The 18463-nt window shown below is 36.6% G+C and overlaps 2 protein-coding genes across 2 annotated transcripts in view; one reads left to right on the forward strand and one right to left on the reverse strand.

The window, feature by feature from the left end:
• The window catches only part of LOC116177033 (nitric oxide synthase), a 99293-nt gene that overhangs the window by 61295 nt on the left and 19535 nt on the right, over window positions 1–18463 (reverse strand). The gene's annotated exons all lie outside the window — the stretch shown is intronic.
• LOC116177034 (cilia- and flagella-associated protein 299-like) overlaps window positions 1–18463 on the forward strand; it is a 35445-nt gene that overhangs the window by 4144 nt on the left and 12838 nt on the right. The window contains exons 2-4 of the mRNA XM_031495891.1: window positions 2117–2294; window positions 17353–17458; window positions 17505–17596. Coding sequence (XP_031351751.1) covers window positions 2117–2294; window positions 17353–17458; window positions 17505–17596 — 376 coding nt within the window. The remainder of the gene's footprint in view (window positions 1–2116; window positions 2295–17352; window positions 17459–17504; window positions 17597–18463) is intronic.

Below are 18463 nucleotides of genomic sequence, written 5' to 3' on the forward strand. Positions count from 1 at the left end.
TAAAACTGACATCAAACTGCCCTCGTATTTATAAAAGACTATATAACGAACAAACGACATGTCGTCACTTTAAAAATAAATGTCCATTAACCTAGCAGAGCAAGGTTAGCCGAACACAATCATTCATATTGCATAATTAGGTGCTAATTAAGTGCCCTATTTCCGAATTAAATGCTCCTTTTTTTTTTAAATTGTTACATGATCTGCCAGGTTCATATGAACTCAGCAGAGCACTACCTCAAAAAACCAAGAAAATGAAAAGTGAACTAACTATAATTAGGTGTTAATTAGATGCTAATTAATGCCCTTACCCGAATTAAATGCTCCTTTTTTTAAATTATTACATGTTCTGCCAGGTTCATATGAAGTCAGCAGAGCACTACCTTAAAAACCCAAGAAAATGAAAAGTGAACTAACTATAATTAGGTGCTAATTAAGTGCCCTATTCCCGAATTAAATGCTCCATTTTTTTAAATTATGAACCTGGCAGGTTCTGCCAGGTGCATATGAACTCGTCAGACCACTACCTCAAAAAACCAAGAAAATGAAAAGTGAATTAGGTCCTAATTAGGTGCTAATTAAGTATCCTATCCCCGAATTAAGGGCTCCTTTTTTTTAAATTATTACATGTTCTGCCAGGTTCATAATTTAAAAAAAGGAGCATTTTATTCGGGAATAGGACACTTAATTAGCACCTAATTATAGTTAGTTTCATTTTCTTGGGTTTTAAAGGTAGTGTTCTGCTGAGTTCATATGAACCTGGTAAAACATGTAATAATTTAAAAAAAGTACATGTAGTGAGTCCTAACCATGCAATATGCTTGTGTTCTGCTGACCTTGCTCTGCTAGGTTCATGGACATTGAAAATAAAATAATGTACTTTCCTACTCCATTCGATATTAAAGCAAATTTTTTAATTATTGTGTGTACAGGGTGGTTCAAATTTGTGGCTCACCATGGGGATCTACGCAACGGGGAGAGATACAGTGTAGGTTAAATGGGCTCATTTTTATTACTAAAAAAACGCATTCCAAATTTTTGAAAAATCTTTAACATAATTCAGATATCCCCGAAAAACTGAACACGTCAAATATCGCTTTCATTTTCCCTAGTTTAAACGGTTGGAAATGGACGGTTCCCGTTAACACCTTCTATACGGGCACTCTTTTTCTAATAATCTGAATCTGTTAGCAGAATTTCCACATCACGCTAGATGCAGTATTGTATAGGTTTCGATATGGGTCTATTATGGTGTATGTGTACAAAAAAGGTAAACTTATTATAAATCTCTACCAGAGAATAAATTATTCTTTGGTATTGGCTAGAAAAAGAGTTTTAATTTAAAATGTACTTGAGTTTGTTGATATACTCTCTATAGTCGCCCATTGTTACCTAATCTTATTGGTTACGTTCTTAGAGATGCTCCGTAGCTAATTAAAAGTAAATGTGAGTTTCCACTGAAACATAATAATAGTAATAATTATAGTATTTATTATGTAAGAACGTACAGAGACTTAATTAATTAATACTATGGTAGTATCTCTGGTATTGCCTATGTCTACAAAAGTGTTATTCATTTAAACAATCCGAATAGATGATATTTTTAGTTCTTAAGTACACCCCACAGAGTAAGTTTTTTTTACCAAGGGTTATTCCAGTCCCAACCACTGCACCCGATGTAAACGGACCGGCGAGATATTCCTTGATTACTTTTATAAATTTAACCATAAACAGATGACGTTACAGTTCACGTTTGAAAATCTAAATGCAATCCTATACATTCTAAAACAAACCTTCTTTTACTATGAAATAACACGTACACTGTTGTACAGTTATTCTCGCGTGAAGCTTGACGGTTGTCTATTTTTCCCCAGAGACTTCCCTTAGCACTGAGTTTAAAATATGCAACTGTTTGTTGCAATAAAACATAGAGGTACGAAACCTTTTGCGGTTTTAAATAACAGAGGGTGCCATTAGTTTCAAGGCACGTACAGTACAAGCGATAAATGAGCTCTTAGTTTTAAAAAGGAACTAAATAAAAACAAAGTGAATTTGCCATGTCTTCATTATACTTGGCACTAAACATCGTTAGTAATAATCGCACCTTTTATTGCAGAAGTTCGGCAGAAACTCTCAGTCGAGCGTCGTTTCAAAGGCGATTGGGGGCCGTACTGGACTACTTATATCCGACATTTAAAGCGTACGAATTATCCAGTGAAGGCATAAAAGTACACGATCCGTTGCAACAAGCTTTGGCACTACGCGAGCGCCCAAATCGCATAGGAGTGGTAGCTGTAAGTATGCCCCATGGTTTCCACAATTTCCAAAGTATCATATTTAATGTTACATAAATAACAATAGAAGGTAAATTTTGTAACCGCGAAGCTTATTTAAATAGGCTTAAAAAGTTTCGCGAAAACCCAACTTTGCGAGTGTACAACCGTTTTGGGAAACGTGGAAAATAATTTATAGTCTTATTAGCATTGGGGTATTTTCCGCAAGTCGAAAAACTTCCATGCCGATCAATTAAGTTGCGAAGGAAGTTTTTTTTCAATTTCGGAGACAAAATGATGCGGGCCAGTTAAGTGCACAAAAACGAGGAAACTAAGGGAAAAAAATGGAAGGGCTCGTGACTGTTTATCGTCGGCGCGTCGAGCGAAAGTGTTGTTTCAGTTTCCCGCCGGACGGAATGATCTGAAATTTGTCACGACAAGATACAGCGGAAGTCGTGCGCAAAGCTCCCGTATACGGTATCACTTTCCATTAGGTCGGGAGATCGCATCGCCGATCTCCCTTCAAAATCTTTTTAAGCTCGACTGAATGTAGACTTTTAAGTTCCGATTTCGTGGTAATAATTCGTGAGGAGGCAATTGACCACGAACAATAGTGGAAAATAAATTGTGGCTTGTTTCGGTTATCTCGATGAATTATTACACCACGAAAGAAACAATTTTCCAAGTATATAAGAAAAAAAATGGTCGGCGTGATTTAAGTACCTACTACATTCCCGAAATAGTTCGCGGAACTTCCAGTCTTTCGTCATAATTATTATTATTAAATTATTATTATATTAAGATTGGGGGATGTTTTTTGGTAATTTAAATGTCAATAACCGAGTGTTCATTTTTCAAATTTGTCAATGTTTAGGAATTTCCAAATTCCCACCTGTTTCAATCGTACCATATAGATAAGTCGACGGGATTTCCTAATATTTTCACATATCGCTCCCAAATCATTAAACCGATAGAACCACTGGAATATTTACAATGTTCCAATTTACCGAATACACCCTGTAATTGCCCGCAGGTCTTGGACTATTTCCAATTTTGTTTGAGTCCGAGTTGGTCGTTGTCCCTCGATTTACCATTTCCGAATCAAATTTTTCTTTTAAATCTCATGTGTCAACCCTTTGAGGCGTTAGAGTGGTTTCATAAACCTTTTCTGCATCCTACATACCCATAGATTGCTTCCCACTCTTTTCAATCACGCAAACCTCAGCCCAGGTGGTGGCTTTAGGCTTACAAAATTTTGGCATGTACCGCTTTATAGTTAAAGAGAACGGAACTAATATGCGAGAAAATGAAGCGCATTACGATAAGAAGCGAATGTAAAACCCGATAAGAGTCGAAACGCCACAGTGTTGCCGGTTGTAAAAACCATCGTTACAAAGCTCGAGGGGCGTATTTTCTGCCATACCCTCTACATGTACAAAAAACATAACCCAAGCTTGGTTCTCGTTGATCCATTGCGGGCTTTTAACTCGGCGAGTACAAAAGTAAAAATCAGGTGGGCGTGGGAGAGACAAATTCTTCGTTAAACTTTCAAAGCCAAACTATGTGAGTTGGGCGCGGCATTTTTAGATTAATTTAGTAGAAACTGTGTCGCCATTTCAACGAAATTATTGTCGTGGGTGCCTTTTAAATTCATTGTGCGTTGCCATTACCAGCAAAACCAATAATCAGTGGCGTATTTATGCAAAAAGCGAACTTCATCGTATAACGGTATCGATTGATTTATATTCAACCATAAATATGTATAGTGCGGATATTATGCTCGCCAGGAGAAGTTTGTCTACAATCGTATGGTTTAATATTATTATATACTTTCTTAATACGTATGCGAACATTTTTGTTTTGTTGTACTATTGGAGCTCCGTATTCGCATTTAAACAACTTGTGACCACGGAAGCATTGTGGTTAAAGTACACCACGTTTCATTGCGCTACATGTAGAGTGGCTAGTTACGATTAAAAAAAAACAAGTTTATTAATCAAAATTGTGCACCTCTCTTGTATTTACATGGTGATAATAGATTCTGATTAAAACGGTAACCAGTATAAAAGCAGTTAATTCGCGCTGTTGTTGGCTCATTTTCGACGATACAATAGGCCCGATTGTATTATACAAGAGTTCCATTATCTGTATTATATAAGAGATTGATGGATGGCCGAAATTAACGTTCCTATAACTTCAAAAATTGGTTTGCATCTTTTCTCAAACGCACCTAATGGAATAATGGAACTGTATGTGTTTGGGTATGATCTTCTCCATTATAAAAAGAGCTCCTATACCAAGATCTGGTAAATGCGATGATTTTAACGGGATTCCAACTACGCTTCTAATAATGCTCTGAGAATTCATGAATATTCAGATTATTAACGTAGTAGGTTCTAAAGTCTCTGGCCAGATTTTATTACGATTCTAAGGATTCTAATGGTAATAGGTACTTAGAGTTCCAAGAAAACATATACAAAAATGCTAGTCTTTGGTTTTCATTTAATACTAAAAGGAGTTCTTAATAGTTCTGAAGGTCCCAAAGGTTTTAAAATTGTAACAAGGAAAGTCTAAGAAAACTCTATGAAGATTTCGCAAAGATGATTGCAAAAAGATTCCCAAGTTTGCAACTCTTTTAAAGTTATGCAAAAAGCGTAGCACATGAAAAACCGCGAAAGTTTTTTTTCTATTCCGGTGTCACAATGATGATTTTGTACAACTGTTTTCGACCGAAAACAGTTGTACAAAGACAGTGATTATAGTCGTCTTTTTTTGGTAACTCATCTCTTAAGTTGGCAGTTACTAGTTAGTACAAGTAGGTACTTCGTTGGGTACTTCCTTAGATCTGATATAAACATGGATGGAGCGATGCAATTACACTATGTCGCCAACATCCATGTTTATATGATCTAAGGGTACTTCCATGTTTGAACTTCAAAATGTCAGTCTTACTACGCTGCCAACCTAAAACTTAACGGCATAAAAAGTGTTCCCAACATAAAACATGTTAGTTCTAATGTTCCCTATAGTTTCTGTTAATGGTTTTTTTAATTAAATTAAAGCACCGAAATAGAAAAAATAGCATGAAAAACGCGTGTTACAATGCTTTATTGTAATACACCTATCTTGCGGACACTCGTGGCTACGCTTCGCGTCGCAACTCGTGCCACAAGATAGTCGTACTACAATAGGTCGCATTGTAACACTTGTCTTTCAATAATATACTATTTTAATTTTTGCTCTATATTTCCTTTGTGAGAAATTTATGTGTACTTTTTGATGAGTATCCTGAGGATGCCGCCTAAAGGAGCACCAAATTTGTACGGTAGTCACGACTGTATTCTTCATCGCCAGCGAAACTGTGTTTAACGCATCGTCCATCAGCATAATCCTCCAAGAGAAGATGCTCTCGAATGACAAAAACAAGGTTGAGCATCCTGTTATGCTTTTGCTCTCGAACGGATTAAGACAAAAACAGCAAAAGAGGACGCAGAAAATTACCATGCCATCATCGTTGGCGAGGATGGAAAGTCTACTTCCAAAAGAGTGGCAGATTTCTCTACCAGCTTGTTCAGTTAAGGAAAACTCGAGGTATCAGTACCACCTGGATTTGAACTGTTCGTCCAGGCATTTACTGAGTGCGACACCACCTCTGGCCTCTTCTAACAGGGGCAGATGAAAATGTGGAGCCACTTCAGACAGAATCAATCCCTAGTGATCCAAGCCAGAGGTTTTCTGCATCGAGATGTCACACCATATAGATGAAACGACACCCTCACCAAGAAGAAAATTGTTAATGGAGCTTTGTCAAGTGGATATGTTAAAATGGTCTATAACAAATACAAAAACATAAATACGTGAGCAGAGGAGAAAGGCTAAGTTTTTTGGGAGGGTGAAAAGGGGTGAAAATAGTATGAGTGCAATTTCTGGCAAGTGTCCAATGGAAAAATTGTAGATTGTAAAAAAACCGAAAAATTCGCAAAAACCCGTGTTTTTTGTTCATTTCTGCAAAAATGATTTATTCGGCAAAAAACTTTTTTTTCAAATGAAAATTGTCCTTCGGAGATTTATCGTAGGGAGTTCAATTTGGTGTCACTTTATTCGTTTTTTATCTATACTTTTTGATGAAATAAAAAAATTATAGTTATGTTACAATAGAATTAGGCCCCCTTCCCCTTTCCAGAGTTCGAAATCGTTACAAGCCATAGAGAGGAGAGTAACAGGAGTGTATTAGTTTTATTCGAAGCAAGACTCACGCTCGCATACATTTCAGCTATATAGATAATTGTACTCCTGGAGACGCTTACCACAAAACACGTACGATGCAAAGTTTGGTAAGCTTTTCAGAGCCATCTCTCAATGGATGTGAAACTATTAGCATTAGCATGGTAAAAATGAATCTGAAGACACTAGTAGCCTGGTTTTCATTGGATGCTGAACATCAATTACCTGAGGAATTCAGTGATGACGAGGAGGAGCTTGAAGAACAGGAACAATTTGTGGATGATGAAGAGTCCAAATCTACATCTCCAAATGATGAAACAGGCAAGATTAGACGGATGTCATTTTTTTATTCCGTTTTATAAATATTGTGAAAATTGTCCAGAATAAAATATGTAATTTGAAAAAAAATTGGTTTTTACGTACCTAATTTGATGTTCATACATCTACCAACAATTATGAAACTGTCTGTTCCTAAAGTTGTTAATTATACCGCCCTGGTAGGAACACGTGTACTCCTCGTCTTCCTACAGGCGTTCTTCTACGGGCGCGCATTTGCTGCCAGTCAGATCTCCGGCCACCCGGGCATTAAAAGCTACCTTTTTACAAATAATTACAAATAAATTTGCAAAAATGCGCAAAAAATTAGAAAGAGTTGTTATTTTTCATATGAAACTCTATTATGAGACCTGATAATACTACAAAGAAAGAAAGTGTCTGTTCAAACACAGAAATAACAGGTGATTTTGTATTTTTCCCGTAGAATCGAATGCTGAAATCAGTTTTTGACACATTTCTAAAATTTAAACAACATTTACTAGAAAATGTAGTGTTACTGAAGTCGTTTTTGGAGTTTTTTCATTTTTTGAGCGTCTTCTTCAATAGGGGCTATAATATTTTTATTTCATCAAAAAGTATAGATAAAAACGAAAAAAACGACACCAAATAATAGAACTCCCTACGATAAATCTCTGAAGGGCAATTTTCATTTGAAAATGTTATATTGAGAATGATTGTATAGTTATTTGAATCATAAAAATTATATTTTAACAAAGTCTCGTTAAAAGAAAATCATTTTGCGGAAATGAACAATAAAAAACAAAAAACACGGTTTTCCGGATTTTTTCGGTTAATTGGAGGTTATGTGAGAAAGTGAGTGAAAAGAAAGTTGTAGAGTTTTTCACGATCTACAACTTTTCCATTAAGCACTTTTGTCTTGATCTCAACTGTTGCCGGAAATTGCATTCATACGATTTTTTTTGTATTTGTTATAGACCATAATAACATCCACTTGGCAAAGCTCCATTAACATTTTTCTGTTGTAAAATGTCCAATTTGCTTGGATATGCCAAAAAACGTTATTTTGCGTTATTTAGTATGGGCAAAATAACGTTTTCTACAAATAACCTGCACGTTAAGTTTAACGTTAGTGATGCATCACAGGGCTGATTTGCAAAATTTTTCATCTTCAATTGTATCACAGTCAAAAAACAAAGTGCCACACTTCTTCTGTAACCTTCTTTCTAATTTATAACTTCCGAGGGAGTTCATTCATGACGGTTTAAGACTTCTTCTTAGTCTTCCAAACAAATATAATTCTTCCGGCCCTTCGGGTCTTTCGAATTATTCACAGATAGACGGTTAGTTGTGAATCAACTCTAGTCTCCTGTTGACCTTTTTAAAAAGCTTACCAGAAGCTTTCTCGATGTTTTTAAAATCTGGAAAAGATCTTTTAACTTTTTCATTCTCATAAATATTTTAGCTCCTCTACGTTTCACGAATTCTCCGCATCTTCTAATTTTTATGTCATTTTACACCAGCCTCTTGGGTCTTCTGGAATTTTCCAAATCTGCTCTTTGAGCTTTCTTTATCGTACAGCAATGGAACTGGATTCCTCATATCAACCCCTGTGCTATTTAGATTTGCTAAGAATGTGATCATCGCACCACAAAAGCTTGAATTGAGTCCTACTTTAAAACGTAATTGATGTGTTCCATTATTTTTCTTTTAATGTTCCGGAAAGAAAGGTTTTAGTGTATGTGTTACCGTGTTCATTATAATTGCATTATTCAATGTAACTAAAAATGGATCCACGCGTAAGCCATTAAATCGAATAATTGAATTTTAAATTTTATTATATTCTTAAAAACGAAATTCGTTCGCGTCTTTCAAAGGGATTTCTAATTATTGATCACAATTAGGCAAATTTGCGAAGAAATCAACACGCCGTACACTTATGGCATTCGATGTTGCACTCGAATACCTATCCACGGTTTGTATATAAATTCCATTTTCGTGCTACTTGATGTAAAGTAAAAGAAAACCTCGAGATAAAGATCAAAGAAAGTAGATTAAGTGGAAAAGGGAATTTCTGAAAGTTGTTTCCTTAGCAATTTTTATATAAAATAGCGGAGCAAATTTTTAACTTACAAAAGCTTCAAGCGCGTATGGGCGAGTTAATGATAGAACGCGTTTGTAAACAACCCACCGCGGCAATGCGTTCCGGGGCAATAATATTTCACCCCGTTTTTGAGGCGAGGTATAATAATCCAGGTACGCCAGACACCATTTCTATAGATTAATACTTAATTGATGTAGGCAAACCCGCAAATTGAATATACTGCAGATGAATTTTCTCACAAAGAGATCTAACGACTTTGCGGATACTTCTTTTGTTACCTTGCGAAAAAAAAGGTTAATGCGGAAACTGCGTAAAGTAGCAAAATTTGGCGGTCGGAATAATGGAGTGACTGAAGGGTTGAATTTTGATCAAAGCCATTTTAAGTAACCACCTGTCAATTGGGTTGGATTAATTAACAGGCTGTACGCAAATCAGTTTTCATGTTGTTTCCAAATGTCGCTGTGCAAAGAATACTTTAGCAGAAGAGTGCATAATTTAAGCTTAATTAATGTAGAAGTTTAGGATTAGGTACTAAAGCCACTATTTGTTAACTAGGTACGATGCAGTTGCAACGTGGTATTACGTAAATCAAATAGAAGCATATTCAGAGTAGACACCGCTTGGAAGCGTATCTCATGTAATTTGCTAGATTTGTGTTACTTCCTAATTTTCTACACAAAACTACTGGAAATACGAGAAGATATAGCTCGATGGAGGTTATTTAAAAAATCGCATTATGAGTTACCGTAGTCCTGACACGCTTGAAACAGGAAACTGATGGGTTTTCGGCGAGTGGAAATTTGTAAACATTCTATTAGAATGAAAACACTAAATAGTAGGTACCTACGTCAATAAATGAGCCGCGAGGAACCGACACGCACACTCGCGTTTTGGTTTCCACTTATTAACGCAACATAAACATAAAATGCATCTGTCAATTAATTTTAAAATGACATTGACGATTATCGGTTCTTTTGTAGGTGTAGCACAATGTGAATACCGCTTGCCTTTTTAAAGGTAGTTGTAGGAAAAATAGTTGACATAACTTTTTTGAAAGCTCTTTCCACGCTCGAATATACAATTTCATAATAAATATTTCATAGATTTCGCAATCCATGCAACCATCCGAGACATTGGAAATGACAACTGTATAACGCCATTTATATAAAACACAAATAACTCTTACTCAATCGGATGACTTGCTCCACTCGCTCGCAAGCTCGTTCGTGTCGCACACGTCTCTGTTCTGAATTCATTAAAAAATATTTGAAAAAAATAATGAAACCAAACATAGTTTTTGAAAAGTTAACTGTAATACTTGACACCACGAAAAATCCGTAGATTCCAATATTTTTCAAAATTCAATGAAGAAACTGTTCCACAGTTGTGTTCTTAAATATGCAAAGAGTAGATTAATCAAATTTCGTTTAATTGCGACGTTTTTTGTGTTCCGTCCAAGAATTGCGGTTGAGTTGTCTTTCTGCACTTTCAAAAAACTATTGTTGGACGTGTTCCTATCCTATGGGTGCACCATTTTAGGCTCAGAATTTTGAAAATATTTTTACAAAATCGGAAAGGGCATGCCCAAAAACCCTACTTCTGTATATAGAAGACTTCCTATTTCTGTATATAGACGGTTGCTTTGTCTTCCACACATATATTTTGGCATACATCACACCCAACGACAAAAAAACGGCAACAGATGGAAATTGTGAAAACACTGTAATTTTTAACCAGTACAAGACGTATATTTTACATTCTTGAAGGACCTTTTTGTAAAATGAGATGGTGGGGTGTTGGGAGAAAAAGTTAACAAAAAATGTTAGGTGAAACAGTGTTTTGTTTAGTATACTCGTAAATTGCAACCGTTAGAGCTGTGATTCGTACAAAGCGGAACTTCCATTAATGCAAAGTCGTGGAAAATGTTGTAAGCAGAAGTTTTCTGGCTAACATTCCGAGCGAAAATCTGAAAAAATTCTAAAGCATCCCCTTCCCTTCCGCACGTCCTTAATGGATAGAGAGGACCTACACGTTCTTGAAACTTTTCGATCGTAATTGTAAAATTCGTAACGTCAGTATAATTTTTTTTCAATGATAGTAGATCGACGGCTAGCTCTATACCGAATCTTACTAAAAATTTAATAATATTTACAAAATAAAATTGATCCAAATTCTACGTTCTTTACATTTGTTTACTTATTTAAATATTTGTTATGTTTACGATGAACATTTGAAATCAACCCCTATTTCTTGGCCACGTTTTTTTCTACCTTACTCCTGTTGAAACTTAATTGAACAATAAAAAAAACTTCATTATACAAAAATTGCATGCTTTATGGCTAACAAAGTTGAACTCACTCTCATTGAAACTGACTAAACCAACCTTAAATTGTAAAGAAAACAAAAACCTTTTCTAAAGGAGTTCACATGGAATTATTTTTTGTCGATTACAGTTCCGCTTCAATCCACCAAATTGTAAAGAATTATTTATGGTTTTGATATTTTTTACGCAATTTCTTAAAGCGAACCGATCGTTATCTCTATACAAATCAAGAAAAATTACCGTACCTTACATATAGCGCTTTCTGGACACAATGGTTTTGTACAGTACAAATTTGTACTGCCATTTTCCTCTTGGCATAATTTAGCGAGTATTCAACTGTTTACGTTTACTGCGTGTCGTCAGGCAACTTTCCTCTTTTACAATACAATTTTTACCAAACTGACTCCAAATTTAAATTGCAACCGAATTAAATTGTTCGGGATAACTTTAACTTTCGAAAGGGAAAGATTTTAAAGGATTCAAATCCATACGACGTTCTACACCCGAAAACGTTTATTTTCCTTTAAAATTTCACAAATATATTTTTGGCAAACGGAACATCAAATTAATTTATTCCTATGAACGCTACTTAATTTTCGCAGTTTTTTGTCTACGTCTACTCATATTTCTGGAATTCCTTTATGACACTGAGCAACTGATTAATAAGAGGGTGTCTAAAAGTTTCCCTTGACACAACGGTGCCAAAAGGTTGACCGAATTTTATGCAGGTCAGTGGCAATAAGGAAGATTTGTTCAGATTGCTGGCTCAGTGGTTAGTGTAACAGTTCAACTCATCACCACATGTGGTCCTGACGTGTTATCAAACCCACAACGTGATGTTGCCTCCTTGAGCTCATGTTGCAAAACTTGTCTGACGTAGTTCGTCAAGGTCACGCAAAGGTGCTACGGATGCACTAGTAATAGGAATACACGTTATTTCTACCTTGCAAGAACCAAGGCTGCAGTTTGGTACGGGCAGTAACCAACAATTTATTTATTTATTTATTTATTTATTATCCCTCTCTTGTTCTGGGCCCTCAACAGGCTTGCGCCCAATTACCTACAGAGTGACCCGCACAATGCTTTTTAGAGGTGCCTCTGCAGAAGGTCTTAAGTTGTTCGATACTACTCCGGTATATACCTATTTACCTTACGAATTAGGAAAACTGCAGGAAAACCTAATTCGGAGTAGCCGGCAGAATGTTCGAAATTGGTCTAAGGATAATTTCCATCTTTGCCACAGATGAAAAATTCACCTCAACCCAGGTTCGAAACATCTCACAGTGCAATTTGTTGGCTGTTGCACACTCTCTCGGTCAGTCTTCTTAGGGAGAAGCTTTTGATGCTGTGCTTTTTATCGGAACATTTGTATTTAAAATTCTCAACTTTTTTAAGGTCCATAAAGATTAGCCCCCTCCCCCCACCCCACGGTGTTTCACGAGATCACAGGCTGTGAGACCCACTCCGGTTTCCACGGGAGTGGGAAGAAAACTACCTTTGAAGCTTGGAACCAATGTCCCTCCGACGTACTCACTACTACAAGTTGCAAAATGGGAGCATCCCGGCTTCATTTTTTATTTCTTATCTACAAAGTACATTAAAAATAAAAAGACCCGTGTGTCCTCAATTTTTATTTGCGAGTCAAATAAACCCAAAATAAATTATTGAAACGCTGTGTTTTTAGTCCGAATTTGAAACGCTTCAGTCTAAATACGTCACAAACCTACAACCAATCACGTAGAAGTGAGCCGGCAACCTTGTGCGAGGGTCTAACGTTTGTCGGATTTGACGATTTAAGAGGCATGTTTTTTAACTGCATCTAAAACGCGAAAGTGAACGACAAGTGACAAGTGCCTGTGACAGGTGACGCAGGTAACAAATGATATTCTCCTGCAATATTGCCAAGTCGTTATGTCATCTGAATGGTTCTAGGAGCTGATTGGTCGGTCTTATTACGTCACAGAGCCTGCCACAATCATATCGTTTTGAATAAACCCTTAAAACCGCACATGTTCATTATTTTTTTGCTAATCAGCCTCTATTTTTAAATAAACTTTTATTGTCCAGAGTAGGGGGGGGGGTCCTCCAATTTGATGTTTCTTTGTATCAGCCGTTTAACTATTTCCGCGAAGAAAGTACCTAATACAGTGCGATTTCTCGCTGTTGCTTTCTTTTTTGTGCAGACCGCAGATCTTGCGTCTTAGCAATACGAGAAAAGGGCCCTACAAATTAACATTTCTTCTATTTATAATACGTTTTACTTTGGTGATAAGGAAGTTTAACATAGATACTTACTGTTGACATTTTCACATGTACCTTTCGTGATAGATGCTGGTCGATGCTGGAGTAGAGCTATGATTTTGACGTTATCTTTTTTGTACATGAAATTTTTGACGTGGTTTGTACTTGACACGATTTATCGCGCTTTCCACTTGCATTTATGATGTCTTTTGTGTTTGTTTTTATGAATTTGTTTCACTGCATTTGATTCGGTTCCTGAATTCCATTGTCCGATTTGTGATGATTGATTTATCTATTTCTTTTGCATTTTGTTGTCATAGTTTTTTGCATTTCTGTGGGTTATGCCAGGTTTTTTGTCCATAAAAGGTTTTCATGGTATCGCCTTGTTGTGTTCGTAATATATTTTATATGTTCTTGTCTTTTCTTACAAAAATATCGCATATTTTAAACATATGGTGTGCGTATATGCAGTCTGGCAGTTTCAAAAAGTTGGGTTTGATAAAAAACCAGTACACTACATATCTTAAGCACGTGTCTGAATTATGAAATTGGTATTATATTCATAGCTACTAGATTGCGCTTTAAAATTGGGTAATAGATTTTGATCCGTTTTCCAAAAATTGAAATGCAACAGTGTATTAATAGACCGTAGAATCTAATATGGTTAAATAAATTAAGTAAATAATTGTGGAAATTTAGGGCAATTAAATCAGGCTTTCTAAAAATATAAAAAAAACACCTTGTTTTATATTTTGACCATAACAACAATTTCGAGGTCTGATTAGTCAAAAAAGTCACCTTTGGAAAAAGAAAACAGTGGAACAACGTTATTTGTTTAATCGGATATAATTGTTTTATAGTTCAAACTATGTTTTGAAGATAAATAATAGTTCAGACGTCGATGTAAGTAATTCATTGACAGTTTTACAGGTTTAAAAGTGCTGAAAACATTCATCTGTGTCGTAGTCAACTAAAAATAGTATGTGATACTATTTTCCACAGGTATCCTTGTTTTAATATTTGAACTACTGCTTACTATAGAATAAAGCTCCACAACTTAACGTCGGTACGAATGGAAATTAAATACTGTTTCTATCATATGACAGTAACGGAAAAATATCGCTTCGCGCCATAAAAAATCCCCGTCAAGTCTGCGGGCCAAAAAAGTTATGTTAAGTTGTAAAAAAGGGTACACACAAATATGTCTCGTTTTCCTTTCTGAATAGCATTTTCCGACATTCCGTTCAAAGGATCACGGGATCCTTCTTTCGACAATCTGTTCTCGAGAAGTCTTGAGCCCACTCGTATGTTCAGGGTTCAGGTGTTCAATTTTTTTCTTTATGGATCTCTTTTCCAGCACACTTTCTTCGAATGGAAGCCCCACCAAACGATACTTCTGGTCCATGACTACTACTGCGCATTTAGAAGATGTTCTAGTTTCCGTTTGTGAATACTCTGCTGCTACAAAGATGTTCACGCTTGAAGTTTGACGTACCGGTTTAAGACTCGGACTCCAACCTCGCAGGTTGTGAGTTCGAATCCCACAACTTGACAGTTTTTAGTGGTACAGAACATCTCCTGACTACCATGCTTCGGAGGGCATTTAAAGCAGGCGGTCCCGGCAGACATAGCATGACACAGACGACTGTATCTAGCGAGTGCCATTCATACGATACGATAATACGATACCTATCTGAAATACTTAGTATATTAAGTATGGAGAACGGTAAGGGATTTTTACCGTTCGAAGACAATTGTTTGGAGGAGGAGCGGAGCGACGACTCCAATTATTGTCTGAGAACGGTAACCCTTAACGTTCGACGTGCTTATAACATTTTTTGCGCGATCGAAATTAAAATTATGCAACCAATATAAATACGCACTAAGAAATTAACGAGCAGAATAAATCGAAATGATCGAAGTGGTATGGTGTACATCACTAGGTAACCAGTTTGTTTGTCAAAACTGAAATTAATAATTTCTTGTGCATTGTGTCTGATGTAGTTTGCTAGTTTTGCACTTCCTTTATGACTTTATGAGCGAGGTATTGGCCGGTGGCCGAATGGTATGTCGAAGATTTTACAGAACAAAATTGTAATTGGAATGTATTAAGAAAAACGAAAGCACATCTTCAAACACATTGATCTCTATTGCTTCAGGTTTAAATGAAGAACGTGTTCTTTCTATACGAAACATCAGCACAAATTGTACGTTTAATGTAACAATAATTAAAGATTAAATGTAATGTAACACTGTTAACATTGAACTTTAAAAAGGCGTCGGTAAGTATTTTTGCTGTTCTGTTTTTAGATCGGTAAGTAATTTTGGCGTCATCGTAATCATAGCAACTGGTAAATTCCACGTCCTGTCATGGAAACACACATGGTAAATAGTCAAAAATGACCGATCGCGCAAAAATTATAGTAATTTATGGTTGTAACTGGGAGCCACTCCAGTGCAGGCTTTCTTTTATTGAAAACGTAATCCTAACATAAACCGTCAATTAAAAAAATAAGTTCTTAAGGGCCCTTCCATAGCTTCCAATCGATGCTTTGTGATAATCGATCTTAAATCTGTATAAAACCTGTAAGACATTCATTCAATAATTTTACCATTTGCTTATTAGAAAAGTGCCCTTTGCTACCCTTCAAGTGGTTTTATTATTACATATATTTCGTGGACACCATTGCTGATAAATGTGTTTGTGTTCATTAACTGAGTATATTCACGAGGAAATAAAAGATCCATCCTTTAACTAATGGAACGAAGTTCTTTCTTGAGTAATAAGTAGCGATCCGACGTGCCTTTTCTTCAGTAGAAGAATTTAAAATTTGTTAACCCTAGTTTACTGGCCACTAAAACTTTCAAGTTTACGAGCGTGGGGTGGAACGAACCCCAGATAGAAAAGACTAAACTTGAAAGGTACTCGAGCTCCCAGGCCAAAATGTTGAAATAAAAAAAACTTATGGACATTGAAAGTGGGTGTGGGGTGCGATCCACCCCAGACCTGTAAACTTGAAAGTTTTTCTAAAAGTAGTGATAAAATAAAAACTCAAATCCTAAGAACGCCAAAAACGATAAAAAAGACTAAACTTGGAAGGTACTCGAGCTCCCAGGCCAAAATATTGAAAGAAAAAAAACTTATGGACAGTGAAAGTGGCTGTGGGGTGCGATCCACCCCAGTTCTGTAAATTAGGGTTAAACATATTTGCAGTTGGCACACGGCCGCGGTAAAGGTTCATTTGAAACATAAGTAAATTTACACTCTGTAAATTAAACAACCTCAAACTATAGAGCCAACGTTCACCAAAGGACTTGACTCAAAAATTTGAACCATGCATATGGAAAATTAAACCGTTTCTATATCCCAATTTCTATACTAAATAATTTGAATATTGGAATAAAAGCCCGGGTTTCAATATAAACTAACTCCAAATACGTACGGCCTACAAGAACCTACGCCGCGCGCAATTTGCATATCGCATTGAAAACGCTTCCATTGTGTACATCTAAGCCGCTTTTTCTGTTATAACAATTAAACCAAAGACAACAATCTGCGAACAGGGAAACTGGGCGTTAAGCACGTACAAAATTTGAAAAGCAACCGCACTTATCAGTATCAACCCACAACCACATTTTTTTGCGAATTAACCTAATCACATTTAGGATATTTAAACAAAAATTAATTAGGTAGAGGGTGTGACGTTGAGACCGCATAATTGGCGAACTGCAAATGATTATACAATGGATTAAATTCCTCATCGTCTATTGTAATACCACAGGCATGACACTTCTGGATATCCGCGAAGACAACTAACGTCCCCGCGCCACCCCTACATTAATTATTGCCCGGATGCTAAACTATGAAAGGTTGATAAAAATTTTCTTTCCAGACCATCATATTCGTAAGATATTACACGCCTACAGGATTTGAAGTGTCCGGTTACATCGACTATGCTCATCGGTTAAAGCTGGAGAATTGGAAACCGTTCTTTAAAAGTTGGTGACGGTTATGAGAGTAACGTTGCTAATACCATTCTTACAGGCGGAAAGAAGTTTTGGCCCAGGAACACGGATTTGGGGTATTGCCATTGGAGGAGTGGAAAGTGCATTTCTAATGGCTCGTTAAATTATAAGGTAAACTTTCATCCCCCAGGGCTGGGTACTGCTCGCGAGCGTTTCGCTCGAAAAAGTGCTCCAAGCGGAAAAAGCGCTTGCTCGATACTCGAGCGTTTACTTAAAGTGCTCGGCGTTTTTTTCCGCTCGCAAGCCCTTTTTTCGCTCGCGAGTGCTTTTTCCGCTCCTGAGTGTTTTTTTTTCGCTCGTGAGCGCTTTTAACCCCCCTCAAGCGCTGAAGGATTAGCGCCGCGCGCGAGCGTTTTTTCAGCTCCCGAGCGCTTTTTTCGCTCTTGCGCGTTTTTTCCGCTCACGAGTACTTTTCCCAAGCACTCGCGATAAACCGCTCGAGCACTTTTAGGAGTGCTCGGAACTTGCAAGCGGTTTCGCTTTGCAAAACAACTCGATGCTCGCGAGCATTTTTGAGAAAATTAGAGTGCTTGTCGCTCTTCGCTCGAGCGGTGTGTTAGAACGCTCGACCCATCTCTGTCTCCCCCTAAATATAAAGTAGATATTGAACTGGGAACTTAATTGTATAAGTACTTTCGTTTGCTGCTAAATTCATTGCAAATGGATTAAAGATGTTGCTTATATAAAAAAGATTTGAAAGTGCCTTCAAATCTGCGTGAGCAGTAAAAGTATGGATACACAGACCGAAAATTTTGCAAACTGCTTGCTTTTTTGGCTCACAATACGGAAAACACTGTTAACTTGAAAGATACGGTATCGGTCCAATTATTTCTAAATTTAAGAGTGATGGTTACAATTATATCAACTTTCATAATTGTACAAAAACAAGCGGAGTAAATGCGGTGCCGGGCGTAACACGAGTGTAAACATTTAAGCATTGCAAAATGGCATTTTGTAAATGTACCATTGACTTTAAAC

Source organism: Photinus pyralis, unplaced genomic scaffold, assembly GCF_008802855.1.
Source record: "Photinus pyralis isolate 1611_PpyrPB1 unplaced genomic scaffold, Ppyr1.3 Ppyr1.4_LG7, whole genome shotgun sequence".
Taxonomy (NCBI): domain Eukaryota; kingdom Metazoa; phylum Arthropoda; class Insecta; order Coleoptera; family Lampyridae; genus Photinus; species Photinus pyralis.